Source organism: Alternaria rosae (assembly GCF_020736505.1).
Source record: "Alternaria rosae strain MPI-PUGE-AT-0040 chromosome Unknown BKA58scaffold_2, whole genome shotgun sequence".
Lineage (NCBI taxonomy): Eukaryota > Fungi > Ascomycota > Dothideomycetes > Pleosporales > Pleosporaceae > Alternaria > Alternaria rosae.
In genome coordinates this window covers 3,484,562-3,510,903 of record NW_025763571.1, presented here as the reverse complement: position 1 = coordinate 3,510,903, position 26,342 = coordinate 3,484,562, and the positions used below count along the sequence as shown (strand labels likewise).

The 26,342-nt window shown below is 51.5% G+C and overlaps 10 protein-coding genes across 10 annotated transcripts; 6 read left to right on the top strand and 4 right to left on the bottom strand.

Moving 5' to 3' along the window:
• Positions 1 to 79: 79 nt before the first annotated feature.
• Positions 80 to 1,937, top strand: BKA58DRAFT_307578 (major facilitator superfamily domain-containing protein; the record flags this gene model as incomplete). The annotated part of the gene is made up of 3 exons (XM_046167168.1): positions 80 to 239; positions 377 to 795; positions 852 to 1,937. The coding sequence occupies 3 exons, from the start codon at positions 80 to 82 to the stop codon at positions 1,935 to 1,937; spliced, it is 1,665 nt and encodes a 554-aa protein (XP_046029594.1).
• A 3,325-nt stretch (positions 1,938 to 5,262) lies between these two features.
• BKA58DRAFT_398774 (uncharacterized protein) lies at positions 5,263 to 6,571 on the top strand (the record flags this gene model as incomplete). The annotated part of the gene is made up of 4 exons (XM_046171505.1): positions 5,263 to 5,464; positions 5,539 to 5,740; positions 5,799 to 6,337; positions 6,390 to 6,571. The coding sequence occupies 4 exons, from the start codon at positions 5,263 to 5,265 to the stop codon at positions 6,569 to 6,571; spliced, it is 1,125 nt and encodes a 374-aa protein (XP_046029593.1).
• Positions 6,572 to 7,356: 785 nt separating this feature from the next.
• Positions 7,357 to 11,510, bottom strand: BKA58DRAFT_306915 (uncharacterized protein; the record flags this gene model as incomplete). Its single annotated transcript, XM_046167135.1, has 4 exons — positions 7,357 to 7,523; positions 8,813 to 9,305; positions 9,477 to 9,612; positions 9,889 to 11,510. The coding sequence occupies 4 exons, from the start codon at positions 11,508 to 11,510 to the stop codon at positions 7,357 to 7,359; spliced, it is 2,418 nt and encodes an 805-aa protein (XP_046029592.1).
• Positions 11,511 to 11,561: 51 nt separating this feature from the next.
• On the top strand, positions 11,562 to 13,941 carry BKA58DRAFT_102503 (uncharacterized protein). The gene is made up of 2 exons (XM_046163758.1): positions 11,562 to 11,659; positions 11,706 to 13,941. The coding sequence occupies exon 2, from the start codon at positions 11,969 to 11,971 to the stop codon at positions 13,718 to 13,720; it is 1,752 nt and encodes a 583-aa protein (XP_046029591.1). The 5' UTR covers positions 11,562 to 11,659; positions 11,706 to 11,968; the 3' UTR covers positions 13,721 to 13,941.
• Positions 13,810 to 15,152, bottom strand: BKA58DRAFT_102538 (uncharacterized protein). The gene is made up of 3 exons (XM_046163759.1): positions 14,952 to 15,152; positions 14,735 to 14,893; positions 13,810 to 14,670 (listed from the first exon to the last, which is right to left on the bottom strand). Exons 1-3 carry the CDS (start codon positions 15,090 to 15,092, stop codon positions 13,900 to 13,902), a joined length of 1,071 nt encoding a protein of 356 aa, XP_046029590.1. The 5' UTR covers positions 15,093 to 15,152; the 3' UTR covers positions 13,810 to 13,899.
• Positions 15,153 to 15,507: 355 nt separating this feature from the next.
• On the bottom strand, positions 15,508 to 15,900 carry BKA58DRAFT_308497 (uncharacterized protein; the record flags this gene model as incomplete). Its single annotated transcript, XM_046167206.1, has 1 exon — positions 15,508 to 15,900. One exon carries the CDS (start codon positions 15,898 to 15,900, stop codon positions 15,508 to 15,510), a length of 393 nt encoding a protein of 130 aa, XP_046029589.1.
• A 605-nt stretch (positions 15,901 to 16,505) lies between these two features.
• Positions 16,506 to 21,374, top strand: BKA58DRAFT_355136 (C2 domain-containing protein). The gene is made up of 4 exons (XM_046168633.1): positions 16,506 to 19,430; positions 19,475 to 20,056; positions 20,104 to 20,913; positions 20,963 to 21,374. Exons 1-4 carry the CDS (start codon positions 16,827 to 16,829, stop codon positions 21,062 to 21,064), a joined length of 4,098 nt encoding a protein of 1,365 aa, XP_046029588.1. The 5' UTR covers positions 16,506 to 16,826; the 3' UTR covers positions 21,065 to 21,374.
• Positions 21,375 to 21,887: 513 nt separating this feature from the next.
• BKA58DRAFT_418207 (uncharacterized protein) lies at positions 21,888 to 22,902 on the top strand (the record flags this gene model as incomplete). Its single annotated transcript, XM_046172662.1, has 2 exons — positions 21,888 to 22,051; positions 22,152 to 22,902. 2 exons carry the CDS (start codon positions 21,888 to 21,890, stop codon positions 22,900 to 22,902), a joined length of 915 nt encoding a protein of 304 aa, XP_046029587.1.
• A 577-nt stretch (positions 22,903 to 23,479) lies between these two features.
• Positions 23,480 to 24,274, top strand: BKA58DRAFT_436450 (uncharacterized protein; the record flags this gene model as incomplete). Its single annotated transcript, XM_046173412.1, has 4 exons — positions 23,480 to 23,533; positions 23,598 to 23,834; positions 23,900 to 24,064; positions 24,125 to 24,274. The coding sequence occupies 4 exons, from the start codon at positions 23,480 to 23,482 to the stop codon at positions 24,272 to 24,274; spliced, it is 606 nt and encodes a 201-aa protein (XP_046029586.1).
• A 131-nt stretch (positions 24,275 to 24,405) lies between these two features.
• Positions 24,406 to 25,976, bottom strand: BKA58DRAFT_452946 (uncharacterized protein; the record flags this gene model as incomplete). The annotated part of the gene is made up of 2 exons (XM_046174439.1): positions 24,406 to 25,858; positions 25,960 to 25,976. 2 exons carry the CDS (start codon positions 25,974 to 25,976, stop codon positions 24,406 to 24,408), a joined length of 1,470 nt encoding a protein of 489 aa, XP_046029585.1.
• Between the last annotated feature and the right edge of the window lie 366 nt (positions 25,977 to 26,342).

The following is a 26,342-nucleotide window of genomic DNA, read 5'->3' as shown; positions in this document are numbered from 1 at the left end:
TTCTACGCGAAGTCTCTCTTTTCTCATCGCTAGGTAGCATTCTTCTTCTCTTTTGACATTGCACCGGAAGCCGTCTGTCATGACAGTCTTGAATACCTCAGCAGAACGCGAGCCCCTGCTCCAGCCTTCGATATCGCCGACCTTAACGAATAGAGAGGGCAAAGATGATGAACCGGCCATTTCAACGTTGAGAGGCGCACTTATAGTTGGTTCTGTCGGTCTCTTGATATTTCTGCAAGGTAGGTCTTCAAAATTCCCCGCGCTCCGTGAGCATGTATTCCTGTTCCCAATCATGCACAGTTCCATCTATGCACGAGAATGGTGGCCAAAATTCCCCAAACTATGCGAAACAAACTTGACCTAACCTTCACGACAGCTACGAACATCTCTATCATCACAACGACTCAATCATCTATTGCTGCAGATCTAGATGCCTTCGAGACTGCCAGCTGGTTTACTTCATCGTATCTCATCGCCATGTCTTCTCTCGCCCCTTTGATGGGACGGTTGTGTCAGGTGTTTAGTCCACGTTTATGCATGTTCTTCTCCACGATGTTGATAGCTATTGGATCGGCCATCACGTCCACATCTGTGTCTTTCGAACACTTTATCATCGGCCGCGTTGTGACTGGCGCTGGTGGCGGTGGCATTTTCATCGTTGCTAGCATCATGGCGATCCAGATGACCAGCCCTAAACGAAGAGGGCTGTATATGGGTCTTGCCAACACTGCAATGACAGTCGGTGTCTCACTCGGAGCAGTCATAGCTGGCGCGCTTGAGCCTAGAATTGGATGGGTAAGTCAACACAATCAGATGACGAGATCTTATGAGCTCGACTAAGACAACAACAGAAACCTTTGTTCGGCATACAGGCACCAATAAGCTTTGTAGCTGGTTTGGGTCTCCTCTTTTCAATCCCAGCTAGTCATACTTCAAAGAACATCAAGTATGAAAATCTCTCGATCCGCGAAAAGCTAGCCCGCATCGACTACTCCGGAGCTCTGCTCTTGACCACCACAATTGTACTATTCCTTCTTGGCTTATCTGGTCCGAGGGTTCTTCCAACACCAATCATTCTTTCGGCTCTTGCCCTTCCTGTATTCGTTCTCAACGAGGCCTACGTCGCTGGCGATCCCGTCATTCCAGTCTCCGTTCTACGATCTCGTGGAACCTTGTTGACCTGCCTTGGCACGACTGGCTTCATGATGGCCCGTTGGAGTATCCTCTTCTACACGCCCGTATATGCACTTGCCGTTCGAGGTTGGGCGCCGGCTGTAGCTGGGTCAATCCTCATTCCCACTAACGCCGGCTTTGCAACCGGTGGTCTTCTTGCTGGTGTCTTTCATATCAAACGCACTGGTAGCTTCTACCTTCACACCGTTGTTGCGATGGCCTTGTTTCCAATCACTATGGCCGTGCTGGCTCTCATTTCCACACCCTCAAGTCCGTGGGGTCTATATGTTGCCATGGTATTCCTCAATGGACTTGTTACTGGCGCTGCCACGAATTACGCACTAGTCCATCTTCTCCATCTCACCCTCCCGGAGGTGCACCCAATTGTAATCTCTCTCCTTGCTACGTTCCGCGGCTTTTCAGGTTCTTTCGGTTCGGCGATTGGCGGTGGTTACTTCGTTCGCGTACTGCACAAATCTCTGGATGACGGCTTCGCGCAGGCTGGGTTGAGGAATCGCGGTGAGCTCACTCGAAGGCTATTAGGAAGTCCAGCACTTGTAGGTAAGCTGGAAGGCAAGGACAGGGTCGTCGCTGTTGGGGCATACGCGGATGCACTCAAGGCGTTGTTCCTTTGTGCGGTAGGACTTTCTATCGTCGTCGTGCTCGTACAGGCCGGTACAGGTTGGAAAGAGCCGGCAAAGAGTGAGAGTCAAAGAGAGGAGGAGGAAATCGAGGCCGAAGACGGAGTGCCTGTAGGTGCTTGAGCTGATCGTCCAGTACAACCATCTCGTGTCTTCTTCTTGAGCATAGCTAGGCCAACACTCATCACTTGGTGGTGCAAGCTCCGCCAGAGCGCGGAAATAGGCTCACTTTTGTACTCCTCACGCTATCATTTCTTGTGCAGTTACCCGTCATGCATGCCAGCGTCATCATCACAATCCTCTCACTGCTTCCACCGCCTTCTATGGTATCCCTCTGCTCATACCCGGTCTCGCTTCGTCTGTTTGTTGTCGTTGGTGCAGGGTCCACTGCCTCGCGCCTGCCTATATAAAATCTCCCACGCTCTCACTTCCGCTCCTGCAACCCCACCTCACCAGCGACGACGTGCGAGGCCAGTTGTACGATCAAGAGACAGCAACCTCATTGCTGACCGCCTGGGACGCATACTCTGCTTATACAAGGTAAGTCTCTCTCACTTCACGCGTATTCACCCTTGGGTCTTCAAGCCCAGTCAGCCTGCTCTGCAAATTTGCAAGTGCGCACACTCATTTTGGACATGTCTCGCGCAAACCACGAGCTCCAAGCTGAGTCAAGCCCGGAGTCTTTAGGCGCTCGACCGACGTCTGTGTCGCTACACTGCACTGCTGCCGTCCCTGGAGTACAAACAGCTGATACTGACTGCGTCTAGTTCACCCCTCTTACACCCTCCACAATCTTGATCATGGCTCGTGGTCCCACTACCGTGTTCTCGAATATGGTGTCCAACCCGTATCCCAAGGCCAAGGAGCACGTTGCTCGTATCTCCGTTTGCGAGCTCTGTGACCGCGAGATCCTCACCAAAGACTGGAATGGCCATAAGAACTCCAAGAAGCATCGCGAAGCCGAGGCTAAAGAGCGCGAAGAGTTAGAGAAGGCCAAGAATCCTGCTGGTACCTTCGGCGGCGACGCTACAAGCTTTGGTGGCGGCAACGAGTTCAGCGGCACCAACGAGTTTGCTGACGCCAACAACGAGTTCGGTTCTGGTGGTGACAGCTTCAGCGGCGCTACGACTGCTGCCAACGATGGCTGGAGCTCTGCTGGCGAATTCTCTACGGTCAACACTACCAGCTACAACAACAACAACGGCGGCGGTGGCGGCGGCGATCGGGCTTGCTTTGGCTGTGGCCAGACTGGTCACCAGAAGCGTGATTGCCCCTCCGGTGGAGGCGGTGGTGGTGACCGTTCCTGCTTCGGCTGTGGTATGACGGGTCACCAGAAGCGCGATTGTCCTCAGGGGTCTGGTGGCCAAGCCTGCTTCAACTGCGGCGAGACGGGGTAAGTAAAACTCGTGTGGAGCATCTTGGAGTGTCTCGCTAACATTTGTCAGACATCGGAAGACGGAGTGCACTCAGCCTCGTAAGCCTATGGCTGGTGGCGGTGGTCGAGCCTGCCACAATTGCGGAGACGAAGGCCATATGTCCCGCGAGTGTGACAAGCCTCGAGTCATGAAGTGTCGTAACTGTGATGAGGAGGGTCATGCCTCCCGCGAGTGCCCCAAGCCTCGTGATTGGTCCCGCGTAAAGTGCCGTAACTGCAACAACTTCGGTCATGGCGAGAAACGCTGCCCTGAGCCTCCTGCCGAGACTACTGGTGGTGAGTGGGGAGATGCTGGCGGCTCGACGGCTGCGGATGGAGGTTGGGGTGACGCTTCGGTTGAGTCGACCGGCAACTGGGCTGACGACACTACCGCGGCTGTCGATACCAATACTTCTTCTGCCTGGTAGACGGCCCTCGAACCTTTCCATTCGTTTATTGGCAAAATGATATCTCAGCATCGCTCAACATACGCGGCTCTTGCAACGGCGGCTGACGGATTTGGGCAGCGAAAGAGCAAATGGCTATCGGTAGAGAAGGCTACGAGTCTCATTTGAGCTCGTGAACGATGGAGGAAGTTCGTCGGGGTAGTGGAGAGGCAGTCTACGGATATGCAGTTACACTCTAAACGAAGCGCGACCATGTTCAGCAAAGTACTCTACAAACACCAAGCAGACACAAACTGTCATACAAGCACTCAATTGCACCCCATACTAACACACCATGATTCGCTACGTCACGCTTGTCTGTCGTTGTTCCTTCGTACCACCATCGCTCTCGCATTTGTTGGTGACACTACCTCACTAAATGACAACGTATCCGAAGATCAAGTAGTGGTCACTGCTGCAAATCAACAACGTTTCTCATGCGCGAGATACCGTTTACATGGGTATGCATTATGCTTGAGTAGTCTCACAGTACAGTGAAGGATAAGGCGGGCGGGGGAAGCTGGCATAGAGGCTTGTCATTTTATACGAGTAGGCTTGGCGAGGTTACGTGTCTCTTTATATAGCTGTAGCGGCGGTTCGGGCTGTAAGATTTTATAACAGACCCTTCATGGTACATGGTAGATCCTTTGCTCAGTTCCGACAGCTTCCAGATATCCCGGTCTGCTTCGTCCGAGCACGCCCCCAAAGAAGGGTCAAACCCTATTGTAGTTCCCAAGCGCTTGATACCTGGACTATTGGAAGGCAAAACAATCGAGACGACGTAGAGAAAATGCACTACATGAGGACTATTCTATAAAGTGAGATAGCTGTGGCGGCGCCGGAACAAGAGTGGTAACGTGTGAAAGACTTAGCGAGAAACATCAATGACGAAGGCTTCTACTACGTGATGACAGGGCTGTTAGACATCTTGAGGGTCTAGAGATAAGGATGCATCCCGAAGGTTTCCAAGGTTCCCTCTGTATCAACCCTGGATGATAAGCCCCGGGCATGCGGCATCCGGTCCTTTTCTCAACCCGAGATCCGGGCCTCTTGAAATCTCCGGACCCGTCTCCGTAAGCTTACACGCGTAGACTCATTCGACTGCCACCATGGTATTTGGAAATCAGGGCCCTCAAAGTAGTCTTCCTGGAGGGCGTAAACATGTGGCTGAAAGCGACTTCTGCATCTCATGAAGCAGCGGTCAGAACTCTCCAGTCGATCAAGACTTCTAGAGCCCAACGATGTCTAGTAGCAGGGCTGTAGCGCAACGTCTCCGCACCATAGCGCGTGGAAGGCTCGCTACGGGGTCGCTGCTCGGCGCTACGGAGTTGTCTCCAGCTTCCCCTCGTCGGAACCGTTGAAGCAAGCTTTAGCGGTGACTCGTCCACTGATGCGCTAACCCTTGACATATTGCCCTACGATCCGATAGATCGAGGATATACCGTGTCGTGATTGATTGACAATGAGTGAGAAGTCTTGCCACGGCGTAATACGCAAATTAGTTTGAACACTTGATCTGAGCTCGCTTCGTGAACCTATATGTCCTGAGACCACTCCCCATGTCTCAACGGACACCTTGGCAGCGTTGATGCGATCTTCTACCTTTGCGATCTTATTTGCTTTTGTGCAAATCGCCATCGCTGGTGTGGCTGCGCAGCCAATGTCCCCGCTTTTCCTGGTTACTCGGGACGAAGGCCACCAACATGTCAACCTGGACGAGCTCCCACCACATCGCGTTGCGGTGATTATCATATGCATCTTGTTTGCGTTTTGTCTCGCGTTAGCCCAGGGTAAGTGCATTCGAGTTTTGTGTTGACCGTTTCATATTCGGAGGTTGCTCAAACGTTCGCTAACTGTTTGGTAGGATATCGAGCAGGCCGCATGGCTGGCCAGAAGTCCAAAACTCGGGTGTCGGATGCACTGGTGTTTGCGCAAGGCTTCATCTGCTCGGCCTTTCTATTCGCCACAGCCATACAGATAGCTGGACTGGGTCTACAAACGGACGCTCAATGTCACGCCGCCATAAGAGTCTGCATCGCCATGTACAGCGCCGACAAGATTGCACTGTAAGTATTTAATCGTGCGCGACGGTCACCCAGAGCCCGGATACTGAACGAAATACAGATATCTCTTCTTGCTGGAGCGCGTTCATATCGTACGAGCTCCCTTTGTGGATCGCACAAGGGATATGCTCTATGTATTCGGAGGAATCTTTGTCACGGGCGGTTTCCTCGCGATCATGGGATGGCAGTTTGTCAGCCCAATGGCTATCTTGAACCATCAGACAGGCGAATGCAGGATAGGCATCGAGCGACCGGCTACGATCGCGATCATCGTGCTGGACATCCTGATGAACACTGTTCTCACAGGAATCTTCGTATGGCAGCTTCGACCAGCACTGGGCTCATCGGCACCTAGGATATTCAGTCTCGCAAGCGACACTGATGGTACACCAAGCGGCTCTTCTGTCCAGAGACTTCGACATTGGATGAAAGGAACACGACAGGCCGTATCCACTCGGAACAACCTGCGAGTCATGCTGGTTCGAAATGTTGTGGGCTCGGGCTTCATGTTGTTTGTCACTCTGTGTAACAACAGCCTGTTTCTCGCCTGGGATTTCGCGAAGATGAGCCACGCTTGTCTGCTCATGTGCCTCGCTGATAGTAAGTTTACGAACCGCTTCTTGTGGTTAACATACGCTGATGCATAGTTCAGTCTGTCTCGGTATGCTTGTCACCCAATGGCTGACGATGCGTTCGGCTGAACCGGTGATCTCGCCACCAGCATCTCGAGCTTCGCTCGTAGACGAACGCACCGACTCCGAGGTCTCTTTTGTGAACGAGAAGCCTGTACCTATCAGCCGCGTGCTAGATAAGGCGCGCTTCAATCTCCGTTGAAGGCGGCGATACTCTCTAGAAGTTATATCCTACGATATATGCCTTAGCAGGTTCGAGTTACAAAGAAAGCGGAAATACCCGTTTATAGTCTACCCCAAGGACTCAACACTGTCCTTCCTCCGTTCTGTCCTGGCGACGTAGACACGATTGGCTGCCCTTACCCTCATGCTATACCACCATCTAGGACCCTCCTGTCTAACTGCCACGACGCCATCCCCGACCAGCGAGTGCCGAACAAAGAAGAGTGCTTTGGGCGACAAGGAGTTTGATGTTTTCGTACGCCACACGTTGTTTGGTGCGACCAAGCGCTGCGCGGCATTGCATGGCTGTGGCTGTGCGGATATGCTGTAGTCATCAGCTGAAGCGGCTGCGAAGCGCTTTGAAAGCGTTCATAGAACATCTTTGGAGCAGATCAGATTGAGACGACACAGGAATCGGATTCCATTGTACAAGCTCATGGCGTTAGTCAAATGAACCAGGGTCTTACCGAACGAAGGCTAGCGTTGGGCTAAAGCAAAAGAACTGTATCCACAAACTCCATACACGCATCACACGTACAATCCATCATACCAAGGTGCGCAGTCCAACAGATGCTCATTATATATTGAGCCAGGAGTCATAGGGTTATGGACCGGGGTTCAGTGAGTTCAGCCAGATTACGTTGTTCGTATGTACAAGGTGACAACCGAATGCAACAAACTCTACTACGACATCCCACTCTTTGCATTTTAACCTCGCTATCGTCCGTATGCCGGACGTCTCATACTGCATTGAAGTGCTCCCTTCTATCGCAAAGGTGGATCGAAGAACCACATTTCTTCATGTCCAATCACCATCTCATCCCTCTCCACATGCTCGTGGTATTTCCCGCATACCTTACTCTTCAACCCGATCAAGTATTCTCTCACATTTGAACTCCTACCAAGTGGCTCAACGACGTCCTTCTTACCACCTCTTTTCACCCCGAAACCCTTCGCGAAGTTGACCTTCCACTCGGCCATGTCCTTCGTTTCGCCGCAGTTCAGCATGATGTCTTGCATCATGGTCCTTAGAGCGGAGTCCTTCAGGTATTCCTCGGTGTATTTCATGATGTCTTAGGGCAGTGACTGTGCGTCGCGCAAGAGCTTGTTGAAAAACACGTCCACGACTTTGTTGCGCAAAAGCGAGACATCGAAGGTGTCGGCGAATACGTAGAGTTCGCATGAGAAGAGGTATCTCAGATTGAGGTCGTTGGTGTAGTCCAGTTTGCCGTTGTAAAGCCAGTTGGCGAAGACATCTAAAGGCTTTGGCGCGGTCTCTGCAAGGTGAATTGTTGTACGCTCCTCGTTTGAGGGGGAGGCGGGAAGGGCCTCATGGAAGTGTCGCGAGCGCGCTTTGAGTGCTTCAACATGTAGATCATACTGCCGGATATTGGCGCCGGTGCCAACCTTGATAGTGATTGTGTCGTGCTTCTTGGTGATGATAGGCGCGGCCCATGGGTCTGCGCACCGTGCTAGTGGGTGGCTCATCGTGACAGTGTTGGAATTGCTTTCGTTGACAAAAGCGTAGATGTTGTTTATAAATTTCTCACAAGGTGTAAATACCGTTTGCGTACCTTTTTGTAGGCAGCACACTCCACTAGCCGAGAAGCCGAAGTGAAGGTGAAGGTGAGGATGCATTTATGCTAAAGTAGCTACCCTGAGTAGTATGCATGCACCTCTTCTCTATGGGCAGCTGTAAAATTTGGCAGTCGCCAGATGAGGGTATAACAGCACAACAACCAGTATGTATGATGTGTTTTGGATATTCACGAGGACATGAAAGCCCCGTAGCAAGATCATGGAGCGCAACATCGAAAGGGCGGCATGCGTATGGTCAAAATGGATCAGATAGTCTCAGATGTGCTTCATTCATGCACTAGGGACGTAGCTCTAGTATGAAAGTGAACAACGATCACCGCTTCAACAAGCTTGGAAGAGCCTACAGATCTACCCGCATTGTAGACTGAAAGTCTCACATATAATCTGAAAGGTAAAACCACCTGCTTGCCATACCGTCTCCTAAGTGCACCTGCGCCCCGGACTAGAAATTGCGACTGAACTGCAACATGGGAGAGGTAGAATTACGAATCGAAATCACCTTGTGTGGCCTCTCTCTATGTGTGTGTGTGCTATCGTTCACAAAAGCTGTTGCGCAAATTGGCGAGCCAAGCGTATCCCTCGATCTCTGCACAGTCACCCAGGACTCGTCCCCGTTCTCGACATGCCACCATAACATCCACCTGAAGCTCTTTGGGAAAATTCAAGAGATAATGTTTATCATATTGTCTGAAGCCGTCGGCTGCCACGGTGAAGTCGACAACAAGCTTACTCATGCAGTCTCTTTCAGTTGTGTTGCCATACAAGAGGTCTGCAAAGACTGTGATCTTTTTCTCTGCTGAATAGCGAAGATACAGATAGTCCAAGACAGCGTTCCGGAAGAGGGGTGACTGATGGTAGTCGGCGAAGATGTAGGCATCCGTCAAACTCTTCCAGGCCAGGCCGTCCCCGTAGTGCACAAGACCAGAATTCAGCCAGCAGTAGAAGATACTGAAGGTTTCGGCTTCCACATCTCGTAGACGAAGGTATATCAAGCTGCCTACCCGGAACGAACCGTTGAGCATGCGATCGAAGTACCTAGAGAAGTGACACAGCAGCCCGCGATAGATCTTGAACTTTTTCTTGGCCTCGTCAGGTCCGACCGCGACAGTAATAATCTTGTCGTATACGTGGCTGAGTCTGTTAGCAAGAAATCATGGCTGGGCTTGTTTCGTACTCACGCTGGTGGTTTGGCGGGCGCATGCGCACAAGGGATCGGTTGCCAGATTCGGGGAGCTTCGTCAGTGGACGTCACTGCAGTCGCCATCGCGTGAGATGGAGTCGCAGACAAGGAATCTGAAGATACCCGTGCAAGGACTAATTGTTTTGGCGGTGCTCAGGAGTCGGAGTGAAAGTGAAATCGAGAGTGAGGGTGGGAACACCAACCTGTAGTTCGAGTTTAAAGACAGGACACATTCTTGATAGCTGCGGATAGTTTTTGCTACTTAGTTGCCGTCATTCGGTCGACATGGCTTCGGGGCGTAGTAGCCATGGCAGAGCCTGACCATTCTCCACACTACCTTCTCTTTAAGCATACCAGGAGTTCTTCTTGAAGCAACGTGCGAAATGCCGTTATCGGCCGCACGTTATGACGAATCGTAGAAACGGGCAGGGAGAACAGCGAGACTAAACATAGGGCAAGTATGATAACACACAATCGGATATAGACAAGGTTTTGAGTCAGAATCGACGTCTTATTACAAGAAAGAGTTGGCCAGGTTCTCGAAGTATTTCCTGGCGCAATCTAGGTCGACGTTCACGGTGGCCTTTGATCGCTCTTTCTCAGTGAGTGTCTTTCCTAAAGAAACTTGCAGCGCTTCTATAGTGGACTCCTCATTTGGCTGATTCACGATCTGAAGATTCATGCTATCACTCTCCACCTCCTTGCCGCCAACCACGATAATGTGGTTGTACTTCTTTGTTCTTGCTTCAGCGATCTTCTTACCAAGCGAGCGATCGCTTGTATCGACATCGATGGGCAGATGTATAGTCGATAATGGTAAGGGCTTGGGCGACGATGCGGACTTGGCTGGTACGTCGAAGGTTGTGAGACCGGAAAGAACAGACCGAATATGCGAGACGTGTTCAAGAACTTTAGGGTCTGAATTTAGCGACAGGACAATGGCTGGTCGAGGCGAAAGCCAGAACGGATATTTGCCGGCGTAGTGTTCGATCAGTAGAGCCATGAAGCGCTCGATGGAGCCGTAGATGGCGCGATGTACGATGACCGGGCGGCGAAGAGCCGGGTCCAGGCCTGCATCCATAGATGACTGCGGGCCCGCCTCCAATTCCTCTGGCGATGCTTGGTATTGCAGGTCGAAGCGCTGCGGAAGTTGGAAGTCGAGCTGTATGGTTGCAGTCTGATGCTCCTTGCCATTCGAGTCTTTCAAGATGATGTCGATCTTCGGACCGTAGAAGGCTCCGTCGCCCTCGTTGATTGCCCATTCGCTTCCGATGTTGTTCAACGCGGTAGTCAGCTGCTCCTCCGCGCGGTCCCACTCCTCGATAGTGCCGATGAAGCTGTCTTTGGGCCGAGTGGAGAGAAGCAGCTTGTAAGGCCCCAGTCCAAACGTATTGTATACCATGCCCACGAACTTGAGCGTCTGCTCAATCTCTGCCAGGATTTGGTCTGGTCGACAGAAAATGTGCGCGTCGTCCTGATGAAACCGCCTGACTCTGGTAAGACCTGTCAAAGCGCCTGAGATCTCGTTCCGGTGCAGAGCGCTGAAATCAGCGAGTCTGACTGGGAGATCTCTATAACTCTTGATCTCGTCCCTGAACAGCAGACAGTGGCCAGGGCAGTTCATTGGCTTCAGACCGAACTCCCCATCTTCTCCGCCTTCTGCTTCAGGTATCTGCGCCGTTGTCCCTCGTCCCTGCACACTGAACATATCCTCCGCATAATTCTCCCAGTGCCCAGACTTCTCCCATAGCGACTTCTTATATATTATCGGCGTGATAACTTCTTGGAAGCCGAATTGTGGATATTGCGCACGCAGGAACGACTGCAACTTCTGGAAGACGTAGGCACCGTTGGGAAGAATGAGCGGCGAGCCGGGGCTATATGGAGATGTGATGAAGAGATTATGTGTTTGCGCGAGGGCTCGGTGGTCTAGAGGAGGTGTAGGCGGGGTGCCGGCTGTAGGGTTCAATTGCGCACTGGCGGGTGCTTCAGACGAGACCGTCACCGTGTGCTGTAACTGGTGGGGCGCAGAGCAGGAGCAGCTCCGCACAAGAAGACGTCCATGTTGGCTCCACCTCGTTGGTTCTAATTGCGCCCGTCTTGCAGCCCGTAGCGCGAGAGAAAGCTGGCGTAGTGACATTGGAAAGTCTTGACACCTGCACCAACTTCGCGTGGTGTTCAGAATGCACTTTCTGGACTAGTCGTCTTGGCGCACGCGAGCTCGAGCATGACGTCGACGCGTCTGTACGTCAACACCATTTAAACCCAGAACGCAGTCAGGTACTACAGGTACAGTGCTAGGGCCACCCGTCTAGGACTCCACTAACAACAAAAGTGCTTGATGTCTCTGCAACGCACTAAGACACAGCATGCGCCAGAAGCCTGATTGGCAGGCCCCACGTCACACGTAGGAAGTGGCAAACTGTTCTACCCAGCCTCCTACAACTACACAAAGGCAGTCAGTGAGACAGTTTGGTTCATCACTAGACACACCGCTGCCTAAAACTATAACTACCACTTGCTCTGTATTGCATTCTTACCTTGACCCACCCAACCGTCAGCCCTACGTCACAGACCTTGATACCATCAACTTAGAATATGGGCACACGTTCCCGGCGGCTCGAACACAGCTTGGGAAGTAGCTGGGGCGACGCTGACTACGCATCCGGCGACGAAGGTTCCATTCATTCGGCCAGCGAAGAAGCCAGCGAATTGGAACTAGAGGACTCTGACAAAGAAACTGTACAAGAACCACGAACGACCGTGACACCCAGACCTAAGCGCAATCACCTCAGCAAGTCAACACCTACAGCGCAAACGCAGGCTCGGTCCGTGAGGAAGCCAGCGAGTCGGGCCAAAGCCAGTCAGTCGCAAAGGATAGGATCCGACAGAACACCGAAACAAGACGCATCGGAGCCGAGCTTCATCATGCCTTCCATGAGCAATCCGCAAAGTGGCTACGGTGGCTCGCCAGGTCCGAAGCCTCAGGCGCGGAATCGAGTAAGAAATACGACCCAGAACCGCCCATCAGACTCGCCCCTTGCACCAGGTAGCTCTTTCATGAAAGGGTCCGCCACCGGGTACCCGCAAGCGCCACAACAGAACCAGGAAGAAGTGAGCCCATGGCACTACGTGAACCTCTTCTGGAACAACGTCGTCGCACCACTCCTCGCTCACTTTCTAGACATCTTCTCCTACGCAATGCGACACTTTATCAAGCCTTTCCTGGGGGTCGTCCTTGGTGTTGGTATCCTAGTCTTCAGCATCCAGCTAGCATCCGGGATCCTACGATCCACGGTATCTAACGCTGTCATGGGGCCTGTTTGCGCGATTCCAGGCTCTTCCTACCTTATCGCTGCATGCGCTTCGCTACACACGTCAGAACCTCAAGCCGACTTCGAAGAACTCATCAATATTCAAAGTCGCTTTGAGGATATCTTGGATGCATCGAAGGATACGTCTGCCCTGCCGGCCACGATCAAGAACTCTGAGCTAGCGATTCGCGATTTGCGTATCTTGGTCAAACACTCTCGTCTTCCGAGCCGCAAGGCACTGGACAACGAATTCGAGTACTTTGTACAAACAGCCAATGAGGCTTCCGTCGATCTTTCCCGTTACAACAGTCGTATAGGAGCAGCTATGGATCGTGTAATTGCGACAAATACCTGGACCATGAACGTGTTGTCCGGTATCTCGGAGAAAGAGGCTTCTATTGGCGCCGTTGGCCGAGTCATCAACCAGCTTACGGGTGCGTTTGTTGCGCCGCCGCCAACGCTCCAACAACGTATTTTCGATCAGTACGTCTCGCACGTCAGCAAGAACAAAGATGAAATTACTCGTCTCATCGAAACAGCCCAAGCTCTCCTTCTTGTGCTGCACAACCTCGATGAGCGACTAGGTACCATCTACGAAATTGCAACAAGCGATGATCAGACTATAACGGGTAGGCAAGAAGAGCTTCTTTCTAGCCTCTGGACAAAGCTCGGTGGTAACCGCGGCGATGTAAAAGCCAACACCAAGTCTCTCAATCTACTTGCCAACATTGGTGCCTATCGCAAGAGAGCGGTCAATCATGTGTCCGGCACACTTCTCAAGCTACAAGAGATCCAGGCCGAGTTGGAGAACTTGCGCGAGGGCGTTGCGGCGCCAGAGATGTTGGGATATAGAAGTGATCTACCTTTGGAGTACCACATTGATGCTATTGGGAAGGGTGTGGAGAGGTTGCAGGTCAGCCGCGGAGAACACATGAGGGTTGAGGGAGATACGTATAAGAGGCTTATGCGTGGTGGCGATGAGGCCGAAGGTAGGAGGGAATTGCCTGGACCGACGGTCACCGTGAGGGCGAAATAGTAAGATCGTCTCGACATTGGGAACCTTGGATAAACTTGGATTACTACTTTGATACTCTTTGACAGCGTTCATGAGATTGACTCTACTTTTTGACTTTAGGTTTTCTACTTTGGTACATCCCTAGATACCCATCTCATCCATAGCTCATAACCTCAATGAATCATTCTTTCTTACAAAGTTCAATACATCTGCACCTCAACCAAACATCTCCTTACACCTCCATCGCTTCCGTCGCCTAACCCCTCAAACTCCATCTCATAGGCTACGCATCCCCTCTGCGCACATGCTTCCCTGAATCCATCAACACTACCTCCAACCCCAAAGTATACTCTCTTCGCCGCTACCATCGTTTTGCCTGTCTTCACTCGTCCCATCAGCGCGACGATAGCATCAGTAAACGCTGTAAGCGATGCTGGCGAGTAGATAGTCTCCGAACCCAAGATGAACGTACTCAGATCCGGAGACGAAGGAACCATCTCCAGGAGCTTCTCGACCGGTGTCCAAGACCCCGAGATAAACGTCATAGTAACCCCAATCTCACCAACTGCCTTCTTGAAAGCAGCCACAATATCAGGAGTAACATATAACTCGCCATTCTCCTCCGGTTCTAATAGTGGATTGCCAGTTTCAGGGAACAATGCGGCACTCTCCTCAATACTCAACGTACCAGTCCACGTCAGAAGTAAATTAGGCAGAGTAACAAGTCGTAGAACATCGGCGTTGTAATCTGTTAGGGTGAAGTAAATTCCAAGTTGGTTCTTAACCGCATATTGGAATAAGAGAAGCGAAGGCAGCGCAGATCCACAGCCCATCTCAATTACATGACCGACGCGCATGAGGTCATCGAGATCTTTCCGCGGTCCACGATCGAGCAGGTAGCGGACGAGATCGAGACTACATTCCCAGGTTTTGTAGCCGCCTTCGTAAACGTTTTGGCGGAGGTCGGAGTCCTTGAGATGAGTGTTAGTTTGTGGATGCTCATTAAGATGGAGCGAGGGGATAGGGAGCCATTACATCGAGACCAGTCAGAGGTGTTTGGGAAGATCCATCGTCCTCAGCCATGAGTTGGAGGCGCACATCGAAAAGTTCGCGGCGGGGGAGACGGGCTGTGAAGCCTTTAGGGCTTGTTATGTTGATGGTTGAGTAGGAGAGTTTGTCTGGGAGAGTGGACAACTGGGTTGATGTTAGTATCATCTCTGACCTTGCGATAATCCAGGACATATCTACTTACCAATTCATCAAGATCATGTGTTTTGGCCGCAATCGGTGGTGGCACATTGCTGTCTGTTGCTGTTTGTTGCTGCGCTTGCTCTTGCACATCGTTGGGATCTTCCTCTATGTCATCGCCTGAGAAACCGAAACTAAATGCCATGATGGAATGGTGAACTGGGGTTGGATCAGGCTAGACTAATATGCAAGATGTTAGTTTGATGGTTGGTGGGGCTTCTTTCATGTGAAAGATAAATTCGGGTCTTATCGATAAGCACGTGGTATGTGCACAGGTGAATGTCTACAGCATGGATGCGCTCTAGTCTTGCCGTGTCGCAGACCTGAAGTGACTTGGTTATCACGTTGAATAGAAGATAGCGAAAATATGTACTTTTCAGGTTCTCAAGGGGGCTTATTGGTCCTCTTTCCCAAAATCCGCTCTACAAGGCTCATGCAGCCAGATCCATGTCTTCGCTTCCTACTAACAATATAACACGTCCCGCCCTTGTATATTCATTCCGATGTTCCAAACCCAGTCGCAGTCCCTCCCGTTTATACAGCGTTGAAGACGTGCATCCTTACTCCTTCTTCACCTCGACCCCATTACTGTTCTCTTCTTTCTCTGCCTGTCGCTCCTCAGCCAGCGTTCGCTCCATTTGCCTAGCGCACGCCTCTATCGTCTCCTTGTCCAACTCCCAACCCGTTGTGTCGATCCCCTTCGCCTTGGCGTCGGCGATGATCTGCTGTCGCTCCACAATCTTCTCGCGCATGAGCTTGATGGCACCGCCGAGCACAACTGCCTCGCTCCGGCCTTGTCCCTCCAAGCCGGGTACTATTGAGGCAAGTCGGTCGAAGCCTTCTCTAATCGCTTCGCGTCGCTTCTGCTCGGAACGGATGTGGTTCTCCTTCTTTTGGGCTTCGGTAAGGCGGGGCCGGTCGGCGGCGTTTGTGGGGCTTTGCGACTCCGGCATGATGGCGTGGAGGCGATTGTACGAAGGTATCGTCTGATGCGAATGGCAAGTGTGTTCGGGTAGGCTGAGTATACTTGAGCTGGCGCGAGCCGGTTCGGTGGATGTGGCTGCCTAGGGTATTGTCTTGCGCTATGTCGTATATTTGGTCGAAGAGACAAAGGTGACGTTCCGAGGCACAGGCTATGGTACGCAACTGCTATGGTGTTGTAAGGGACAGCAGGCGCTCACCTGGGCATAGTTCCTGCCCTTCATGTGAATGGGCCGACGGGTGCCGAGCTTGAATGCATGCACCACTCAACACGGGCTATACCAGCAAGCTGGTGCTACAGTGTACGATGAGCATCCGTGTGTGTGTGTGTGTTAAGAGGTGCGATGATAGAGGCGCGCTATCGATACGCGTGGGTGAAGCGGAAGCTCTCCATAGCTAGCACGTGCCTGGTGCTATGGCGATAGGATGCGCAATGTGCAGATGAGGGTGTCTCTACTAGTAAAACGGCTGTTTGTTTAGCAGCGACGCTGACATGGCGCTATCAAGCAAGAAACTCGCGGCTAATCAAAACATTGTTTCAAAATGGCCCGGGCCCCGTCAGCGGGATATGAGGCTCCTGGCTCCCTGCACCAAACAGCGTGTGACGCACTCCGGTGGATCTTCCGCGCCACCAGGAACCACGTCGGCCACGACGCGACGCCTAGAGACACCGCCGATAGTAGTAACCCTCGGTGAAGAGTGAAGACAAAGACTCAGGGCCAGTGACAGAGTCGCCACGTTGTAGGAGAAACTGCAAGAGAAGGCACGACCCCGCTAGGACATCCCACTGGGCAGCTGCAGCCCGGGAGCACGCACTCCACCACCACCGCCGTGACATGCGCCCAACCGCGGCCGCACTCCTCCACCCACGCCATTGAATCCTCCCACTCACTCCACCATGGACGGCACCCGGGGGAGCAATCGCCGCATCAACAGCCTCCAGGCCCAGGACCGCCTGCGACGACACAGTTCAGCCAACGCTCGTGGGAAGCGCCCCGTCACGGCCCAAGATGCCTATCTCTATGCTCTCCGCGCAGCATACCTCGCATACCTCCTCCAGCCCCGCCAGAAGCGCGTGCAGCATGTTCCCGCCGCGCCCAAACACGTCCAGCGATCGTCGACCTCGATCAACGACCTCATGAAGGACTTCTCCCTCATACGAGACTCCAAGAGCACGCGCTTCCCCCGCGACTTCATGGCTGCACTGGACAAACGGATCACAAAGGTGTTGATGGGTCAGGAGCGCATGCCTGAGTTCCAGGATGCCACGGTCAAGCGGACGTTTGCCGTATTCCTGAACGCATTCAAGGACCCGTCGTTCAGGAAGAACATGGACAAGGATAGGAGAGTCGAGGATCTACTCCTGATCTTCTACTCAAATGCCACAAAGGAACTGCAAAAGGGAAAGGCGCCCGGAGATGACAGCTGGAAGCTCATGGTAGATCGGCACGTCGCTCTCTTCCTGCGTCTTGTCAGCTCTTGCCTCAAAGACCATGACTGGCAAAAGGACAGGCCAGAACTTGCGCATCGGCTCGCCACGATGGAAAAGAAGTTACTCGTACACGATCAAGATTTGGCGGCTGAGAACCAGCGCAATGGCGGTCAGGGTGGCACAACAGTCGAAGTCGAGGTTCCGCGAAGTTATGAAGTCAAGGACATGCCGCTCGTCTTGGTAGTGTCACGCATCTTCGCAGTGGGGTACTCCGATGTACAGGCCGACATCAACCGCTACAAGTCCGTATGGACCGAGAAGGCTGCGCTACAGGACCTCAAGACATACCAGGCGCACCTCAGTCTCATGACCAAGAAGACGCTGAACAGTGACGACTTCGATACCGAGGAGGCGTACGAGGCATGGAAGAACCAAGAGGTGCCAGACCTCTCGCAGATGATACTGGCAATCATCCAGTCAAACCCCGAGCTCGCAAAGAGCTCACCCGGATCTGTGCCACATTTCAAGCCCAACGCTTCTTTGGACCCCGGCTACTCAGACGGTTCGAGACAGGGTTCCATGTCATCCGAGAACGGCTCCTCATATGTCATTGACCAACCTGTGGATATGAATGGGCTCAGCCTCAACGACGACCCAAATGATAGCTCATCCTATACCTTCATACCTTCAGATCCACGTGCCACTTATCGTGCGATACTGAATGAAGCACTGACGTATGACCTGGCGGATAACGATCTCGAACCATCCGAGGCTACCAACGAGAACCCATCTGTGAAGCTCTTGTCAAAACAGTCGGCTGAGCTTTTGAATGAGATAGCCCTCCGATGGAGGATACCACAATTTTCCCGTCTCGTGCTGTTCCTAGACGTCATACGCGACAAGTACATTAATCAAGACATCAGTCTGGATACCCTCGATGCTGCCTTCAACTATGTCAAAGAACCACCGCCAACTGACAAGAAGTCACATCGAATGAGCCACGTTCCGGTACAAGTTTCGTTGTTTGATCGATCGAAATGGACAATCCAGGATTACACTCTCAACCAGCAGATTCTGTCAACGCTGCACGACTGCCTGTTAAGAGAGTTGTACGAGCTCATGATGCATGTTTACGACACCAAACCGCCTGCACTCGGACCGGTAATGTACATCCTTGAGACCCACATCTACGATGACCCTACTTTCCCCGGCACCGAGGAAGACATGGATCAGTTCACTGAACAATTACGTCACGGACTAAGAGACAAGGCTGGTGACGTGTATCGAGAGCTTCTAGCGAAGCACATCCCGGACACCAAGGAAGAGTGGGAATTCTACCATGTCATTGAGCTGGGTCGTGCTGTGGTGAAGCTCTGCGAGCGGATACAGAAGCGCTATCGCAAGAATCCAGAAGTCATGGGTGCTAGTCCCATGAATTGTCTTGTTGAAAAGATGTTTCCCTCGTACGCCGCAGATGCGCGAGACCTTGTCGCTCGAATCATGGACGTCGCTCAAAGCAAGGGGGAGGATGTACCCGTGCAGGACGGCTTCGACTTGTACAAAGAGCTTGTTGAGATTCGCCGCATACACAGTGATGCTCTGCCAGGCAAAAACTTTGCTTTCAGTATTGAAGATCAACTGCAGGACTTTGTGTGGAGATGGATTCAGATGACGGATCAAAACCTCATTGGGTGGGTTGACAACGCTTTCAAGGCAGACCAATTCCAGATCGAATCGCAGAACCCCATTCCTTCAGATGAGGAGCGCCACAGTGTCTCAGTGGTGGATGTCTTCCGATCCTTCAATCAGAGTATCGAGCAGATTGTTTCACTAAACTGGGATAATGATGTTCAATACGCCAAATTCATGACTGCCATATCGAAATCGATCGGTGTCGCACTCGCGAGATACTGCGAACTCGTTGAGCAGAAGTTTGCCAAGGAGATGGATCGCTTGACGCCCGAGCAGGAGGCTGCCGCTCATCAGACCAAGTCAGAGAAGTGGTTGTCGACGGTCAAGGATTTCTATAGCCAGAAAGAGAAGGTCGAGCCTTTTCAATTTTACCCAGAGGTATGTATTCAACTCAACGATATGTTCAATGCTTACCGATGCAGTCGCTTGTCAAACTCAACAACATCGAATATGCGATGCAGCAACTAGATAAGCTCGAGCGCGAGATTGGTGTCGATGCGTGCGCTGAAGTCATCCAGAAGAATTCCCCACCCCCGACGCAACGCCTTCGAAACAACAACTTCGTCTTCACCATCAAAATTATTGAGGCTGAAGACCTGAAAGCATGCGACATGAATGGATTAAGTGACCCATACGTCGTGCTTGGTGATGAGTACCAGAAGCGCCTGGCAAAGACTCGGGTCATTTACCGCAACCTGAATCCTCGCTGGGACGAGACGATTGACATCACGACTAATGGACCACTGAATGTCGTTGCAACGATTTGGGACTGGGACGCTATGGGCGACCATGACTGCGTCGGTCGGACGTCTCTCAAGCTCGATCCATCACACTTCCGGGACTACATGCCCCGAGAATACTGGCTTGACTTGGATACACAAGGTCGTCTTTTGCTACGTGTGAGCATGGAAGGCGAGCGAGACGACATCCAATTCTACTTCGGCAAGTCGTTCAGAACACTTAAGAGGACTGAGCGTGACATGACACGGAAGATCACGGACAAGGTAGGCATATTACCATCACGAAGCACGATTCGTGCTAACAATGGCAGCTCTCATCATTCATCGGCTACAAGCTTTCGCGTCGCTCACTTGATGCTCTGCTCAACAAGGGCGTAGCATCTAAGGTCACCAACTATTTAGGAAACTTCAGACAAGCCAGGCCCATGTCTGTCATCCAGGGCCCTACACAGCAGGACGTCACGCAAGCTCTCGGTCCTCTGTTCGTTTATTTTGACGAAAACTTTGCGATCATGAAGCAGACGCTGACAGACGCTGCAATGATCATGGTCATGACAAGACTCTGGAAAGAGGCGCTCGCGACCATAGAGTCGCTACTCGTACCTCCCCTATCCGACAAGCTCTCGCAGCAGCGTCCGCTGACGCAACAAGAGCTTGACATTGTGTTCAAGTGGCTGAAGATGCTTTTCGACTTCTTCCACGCCGTAGATGAGGATGGAAATGTTGAGGGTGTGCCGATGGACGTACTGAAGTCACCCAAGTACCATGAGCTTCAGAACCTTAACTTCTTTTACTTCGAAGCTACCGAAGATTTGATCCGTACGTCTGAGTCAATGGCTGCAGCTAGTGCAAGGCGACAACAAGAACAATCACAACGCCTAAACCGCATGTCGGCACCGCCTGCTATGGGCCACCAGTTTGGTGGTGCCGCCGGACTTGTCGGAATGCCGACTAGGAAGCACAAGACCATCATGCTGTCGCGCAATCTTGGCACAATGAAGAAAGCCAAGGAAGAAAAGAGGAAGGAAGCACAGGCTGAGCCTAACGATGACATGATCTTGAGGATACTGAGAATGAGGCCCGAGGCGGAGCGGTACCTGAAGGACAGAAGCAGACAGAAGGTATGCATTGCCCTTCCTTTTTACACTCACGCTTACTAATCAACAATAGGAACGTCTTGCTGCTGCACAGGCGGCAGAAATGATCGTACGACAGAGTCTCAACTCCGGTGGTGGCCGCATGACTGGCGGCATGGGCGGTCCGCGCCGATAAGACAAAGCCACTCTTATTGTCACATGTCGCTGTTTTGGCGTTTGTTTGCTTCCTGATACCTCTGCATCATTGTGTTGTCCGGGCGTTGAGTATACTTAGCTAATGTATTATCGGTGGCATCCGCTTCATGGTATGTGGAATGAATAGCGAGGCGTCTATATGGGGGCTTTCGCAGATATAAGATGATATGAAGTAGGATAGCTAGCTAGATGATATCCATGGTGTTCTATGTAGATATGTTTTTTGTTCGTCGATGGAAGTGTCGTTCATACCTCCACCCGTGACGGCGCTATGCTATTCCAAGTTGTCGCGAATTCCGTTAAGCGTCGCCATCGTAGCATGTCGTTTCCTTCTGAGCTTCGCACTCGACCTTGATGTCTTTTCCCGAGTTACTTCGGTTCCGTATATTGTTTGCAGAGGCAGTGGCGTGTTGTCAGCCGTGGCGCCGCCATGTCGTGTCTCACATGAACGCACGTTCAGGAGTGCTGTTCGACATTAGCTCTGGAGGTTACAAATGCGTGGGTCTCCCCTCATTCCGTAGATCATCAGACATCAGCGTCTTGCCTTTCTTGCAATATCCATCCAAAGTCGCAGTCAAGCCTCTCGATGTCTCTCTTTACACAAAATTGTTGGTGCGCGATTCTATTTCCCTTGTCAGAAGTGCGCGTCTTCACCTTCACTTCACCGTTTGCCCACATCCCAGGTAACCGCACTTTGACAATTTCTGGGTTTACATAACGACCGCTGCGACTTTGCGTCTTGTCTCCCGTAGTTCCAACATCTACATACACAGCGGCTCAAGACTCCGTCAATACTCGGACCCATGGTGTCAGACGCTTTCGTACCGTGCGGCGACCATACCAAAATCTCCAAAAGACGGCTTGGTCGCGAGCAGATATCGCTAGAAGTAGGTCTTGACAGCGATAGCGAGATATTTGATGCGCCGTTGAGACAACTACGCAACACGTCCGACTACTTCAATGACCAGTAAGTCTACATCATTTTGTCTCTCATTGCGTCACTTTGGAGACATTCAGCACAATATCAAGTAAAATTCAACAAGCAAAATCATCCTGACACACCCCAGACTGGACGACTCTTCCGAGTACTTCAGCCTACCCGATGAATCACCACGCACGTTTAGCATCTATCTCGAATTCCTCGCGAACGGTTACCTCCATCATCCTAACCCTGCCAAAACCACCGATGAAAGGATCTCTTTCGATAGACTTATCCACCCCTTCAGGTTCGCCAACGAATTTGGGATAATTTCGCTCCGAAATGCGGCTCTATACGAGTTCTTCCTACGCATCTACGATGACCCTGACGATCTCCCGTACAGGTATATCTTCAATATATACCAGGCCACTGGATCGGACTCTTCGCTACGCCACCTTGCTATCGACATCATAGTGAACATCGGGATGAAGACGAATGTTCGGGAATGGATGGATGGCCTGCTCAAAGAGTTCTTGATGGACTGCTTGAATTTCGCAAGCGAAGACGGAATCATCCCCTTCCCTGAAGACCTGTCTGAAGATGAAATCATCAACTGGCTGGGGGAAATGAAGAAGGCGATTTGCGAAGTATTCCATGTCCACGATCCTGAGCCGGATGATCAAAAGCTGGAGCCGCGAGCGCGAACTTCCGTTCGTACAGAGAACAACCGCCGTCCTGGGAGGAGAGCAAAAAGAAGACTGAGGGAGGTGAAAGAGGCTGTAGAAGATGAAGCTCAAGCTCGAAATATGGACCTGAAGTTGCAAAAGATATCTGATGAGGAGTCCGCTACGAGGATGGAGTATGTCATGGGTCCGTTGCCTATCAGGGAGAGGCATTAGATGTCCCTCTGTTACCCGCCAATCCTCTAAATATCCCCACACTGTACTATTAGACATATGGAAGCGACCGGGCACCCGATGTATGCTTGATGACCGTTATTCGGGTAACAAGTCATCTCTTTATCGGTAGCACTCCTACCTCATGCGTTAGGCGATAATCATCGTTTTGACATTCATACAAATGTTCCTATCAATCACGGTCTGTACAAGGCACCGAATTGCATTATCGTAGCGACCGAGTAAGACAATCGATTACAAACGCTGAGTCAGGCACCAGTGGGAAAGACGTAGGCAAACGCTCTTCTAGAGCACGTGGCCCGCTGGGTATTCGCCCAATAACGTGTGTCTACCGTGCGCACACGTAATCGAGGGGTAATTGCAATGCGGATCTTACGGTGAAGGACGGGGCTCACTTGTCACGGACACTGGAGGGTATAATGAAGCGAGATTTTTTCTCCACTATTATTCTTCGATCTCACCACCAACAATCTTGGAAAGAGTCGATTTAGACTACGGACATACTCAACTTTACTATCGCATACATCCTACCCAAGTCACCGACACTTCTCGTGTTAAGATGAAGTCTTTCTTCGCTATCTTCCTTGCCGCTTTAGGCCTATTGGCTTGCACTGTGCGTAACTTCCTACCACTTTCAGCGATCTCTTGCACTCAGCATCGACTAATTTGGCCAATAGATCAACGCTACGGCTGTGCCCCAAGCTCAAGGGCTCTCCATGGGCAGCGTTCAGATATCCGGGGATAACATAGCTCTCGTAGAGCTGGAGGTTACCGACGACCGGTTCCCCGGCGTCACCTTCACGGGTACAGGGGAATCTGTCTTTGAGGAGATGAAAGCGCTCAAACCCGAGGCCTTCCCCAACACGAACGCTTTAGATGTCGCCCAAGCGCGTTCCTTGCACAGGCGGTCAACTGTAAGTCTCCAAGCTCATACCCCCCTCGGAATTTCAGCAATGCATACTCACTCCATTGTCAATAGCTCAACTGTGAGTGGGGCAGAGATGTCTTTGGCTTCAAGGCTTGCAATGACGGCTGGAATCGCCTGCAGGGACTTCATCACACCTTGTACTGTGTCAATGGCGGAGTCAATCACTGCGCCATCGTTAGCTGCTCGTACAATTGCGCTGTCTACTTATGCAACTTGGTAAGTCTTAGTTACCCAAATACATTTGAGCATAGAGGGCTGATCTAATGACTATCGTAGCGCAACACTAGGTTCTGTGCTTTGGGCAGCGATATCGGCGCCGACATGGACTACATTCGGAATCATTGTGATAGCGATTCCAGCAAAGTTCCTGCTGGACGAATGGATTTTGACGAGCACTGGATCGGCCTCAGTATGACTAATTGTTAGAGCAGGACGATCAGGTCTTAATCTGAGATATTGAAGCGTTATTGAGGGCCTTGCAGTTTTGCATTCCGTGGGCTGGATACACCAAGGCGGTGAGAATATTCCTCCTTCCAATTTCAGGGCGGTTTTGCCACTTAGTTGTCCGGTTCAAGATATTGCAACAGCAACTCTGGGTTCAACATGACCTTCTCCAACTTCTCTATCATCTCCGCCTTACTGCCACCTTTCCCCAGTATCTTCCTGATAATCGAAGAACTAATCTCCTCCCTCTCGCTGTCCTCGCGACGATAAGCCGTTTCACTACCAAAAAACGTTACTACACCTCCACGATCCCTGTTACAAACCCACTTCTCGCCCCCTCCGTCGTGGCATCTTACCAAAATCTCGTACAGTATCTTTTCCTGCCTTGATAGAGCGTGCGGTTCGCCTTCCAAAGCAGTATGGCCGCCGCAGTATTCTCTTATCCGGCGAGATGTGTGACACTCAGCACAGAATTTCCTGCATCTACAAGTGAAATCTCCTGAATCACTCACCGGCGTATAAGCTAAGCGCCAAGGTCCACAGCCAGGCAACTGTGCAGGAGAAGAATCCGGGCCGATGAACAGACTAGACGGACACGTGATATCGCTGATGATCATGTCCTCCGTCTCATGACTTAGATACGTTAGAGTCCCCTTCTTAACAGCCTTACTGTAGTGATCGCTTCCGTTCAGGTACGTGAAATTTAGTCTGAAGCCATCTCTGGACGCCATATCTATCAAAGCAGCCCGATATTCACTGAATTTGTGACACTTCTTGCCTTCGTAGAACCAACTCCAACGCTGCAGCAAGTCATCCTGTAGTAGCGAAATTCCCTGTGCTTTCGTAGTAGCAAAATCCTTTCCGTTCACTCTGGCGCCATCTTTAGCGTATAGAAGATCGGAGATAGGAAGTAAAAGGATGGCTATCATTGTAGAGGAGCTGCGTAGAAATGTATAGTACGCCAATTCTAGATGACCGAGATGTGGCGGGTTGAAGGAGCCTCTGTAGACTATTATCTTGTTTTTGCGGTCGCGTCGTAATACGGGGGACTTATTGGACGAGCTGAAGTATGGCTCAGAGAGGCTGGGAAGCGATTGAGATTTGCAGACTAAGCGAATGTAGTGGTCCAAGGGAGCAGTTGTGGAGTTCGAGTACGAGCTGGGTGCTTCGGTGAGATTGCGCTGTGGTGGATCTACAGCAGGTTCGTTGAGTGGCGGGTTCGGTGGTCCGCAGCATTGCTTCTTATGCGAAGTTAGTGGTGTAGGATTAGATTGTAAATCAGCGTCGAAAGATGTCTGCAAATTGTTGTCGGCTGGGAGCTTCTCACCAGCCTCCTTGAGTGGCCCTTTGTGAGACATGTCATCGACATAAGCCTCGCTCTGCTCCTCGTCTCTGGGCCGCTTGGACATGGGGACTGGTGTCTCATCTCTGCCTTCGGCATCTTCGCGGATGATGGCAAGGGAAAGTGCGAGATTGGCTTCGCGCTCTTCGCGCTCCTTGCTTTCTTGGTCTGTTCCGCATTCCTTACTCTTGTCAATCTCCTGACTCTGTTGATCCTCCTCATCTCTGTTCAGCTAGTACATCAAACCTGTTGTCTCATCTCTTGGGCTTTTCCCAGCAATTTCGCGGGCATTGGTACGCAAAAGTGCAAGATTGGCTTCACGCACTGTACAATCTCCGCCATCTTTCTTCTACTCGTTTTCTTCGTGTCGGTGCATGGTGCTCGTACGCGAAAGTGTGCGAAGCGGTGGAGACGAACGCGTCAATTGCAAATTTGTTTATTTGTGTGACAGTGAGCGTGCGATGGAGGCGGCGGACGGCCGCTCGACTGCTCCCACTTTGCGCGCCACACGACTATAGACCCATCGTTGACAACAGTATATTTCCACGTGAAACTTGCCCTACCAGGGAGATGAGAAAACTTCTGATCGAAGATAGTATGCTATCAACGAGATAGTCGTTCTATAGACGTGAACGAGAAACGAACATCGATCTACGTACAGGATTGCTGTTGCCCCATATCCATAGGACATCCTCTTAGCATCGTACC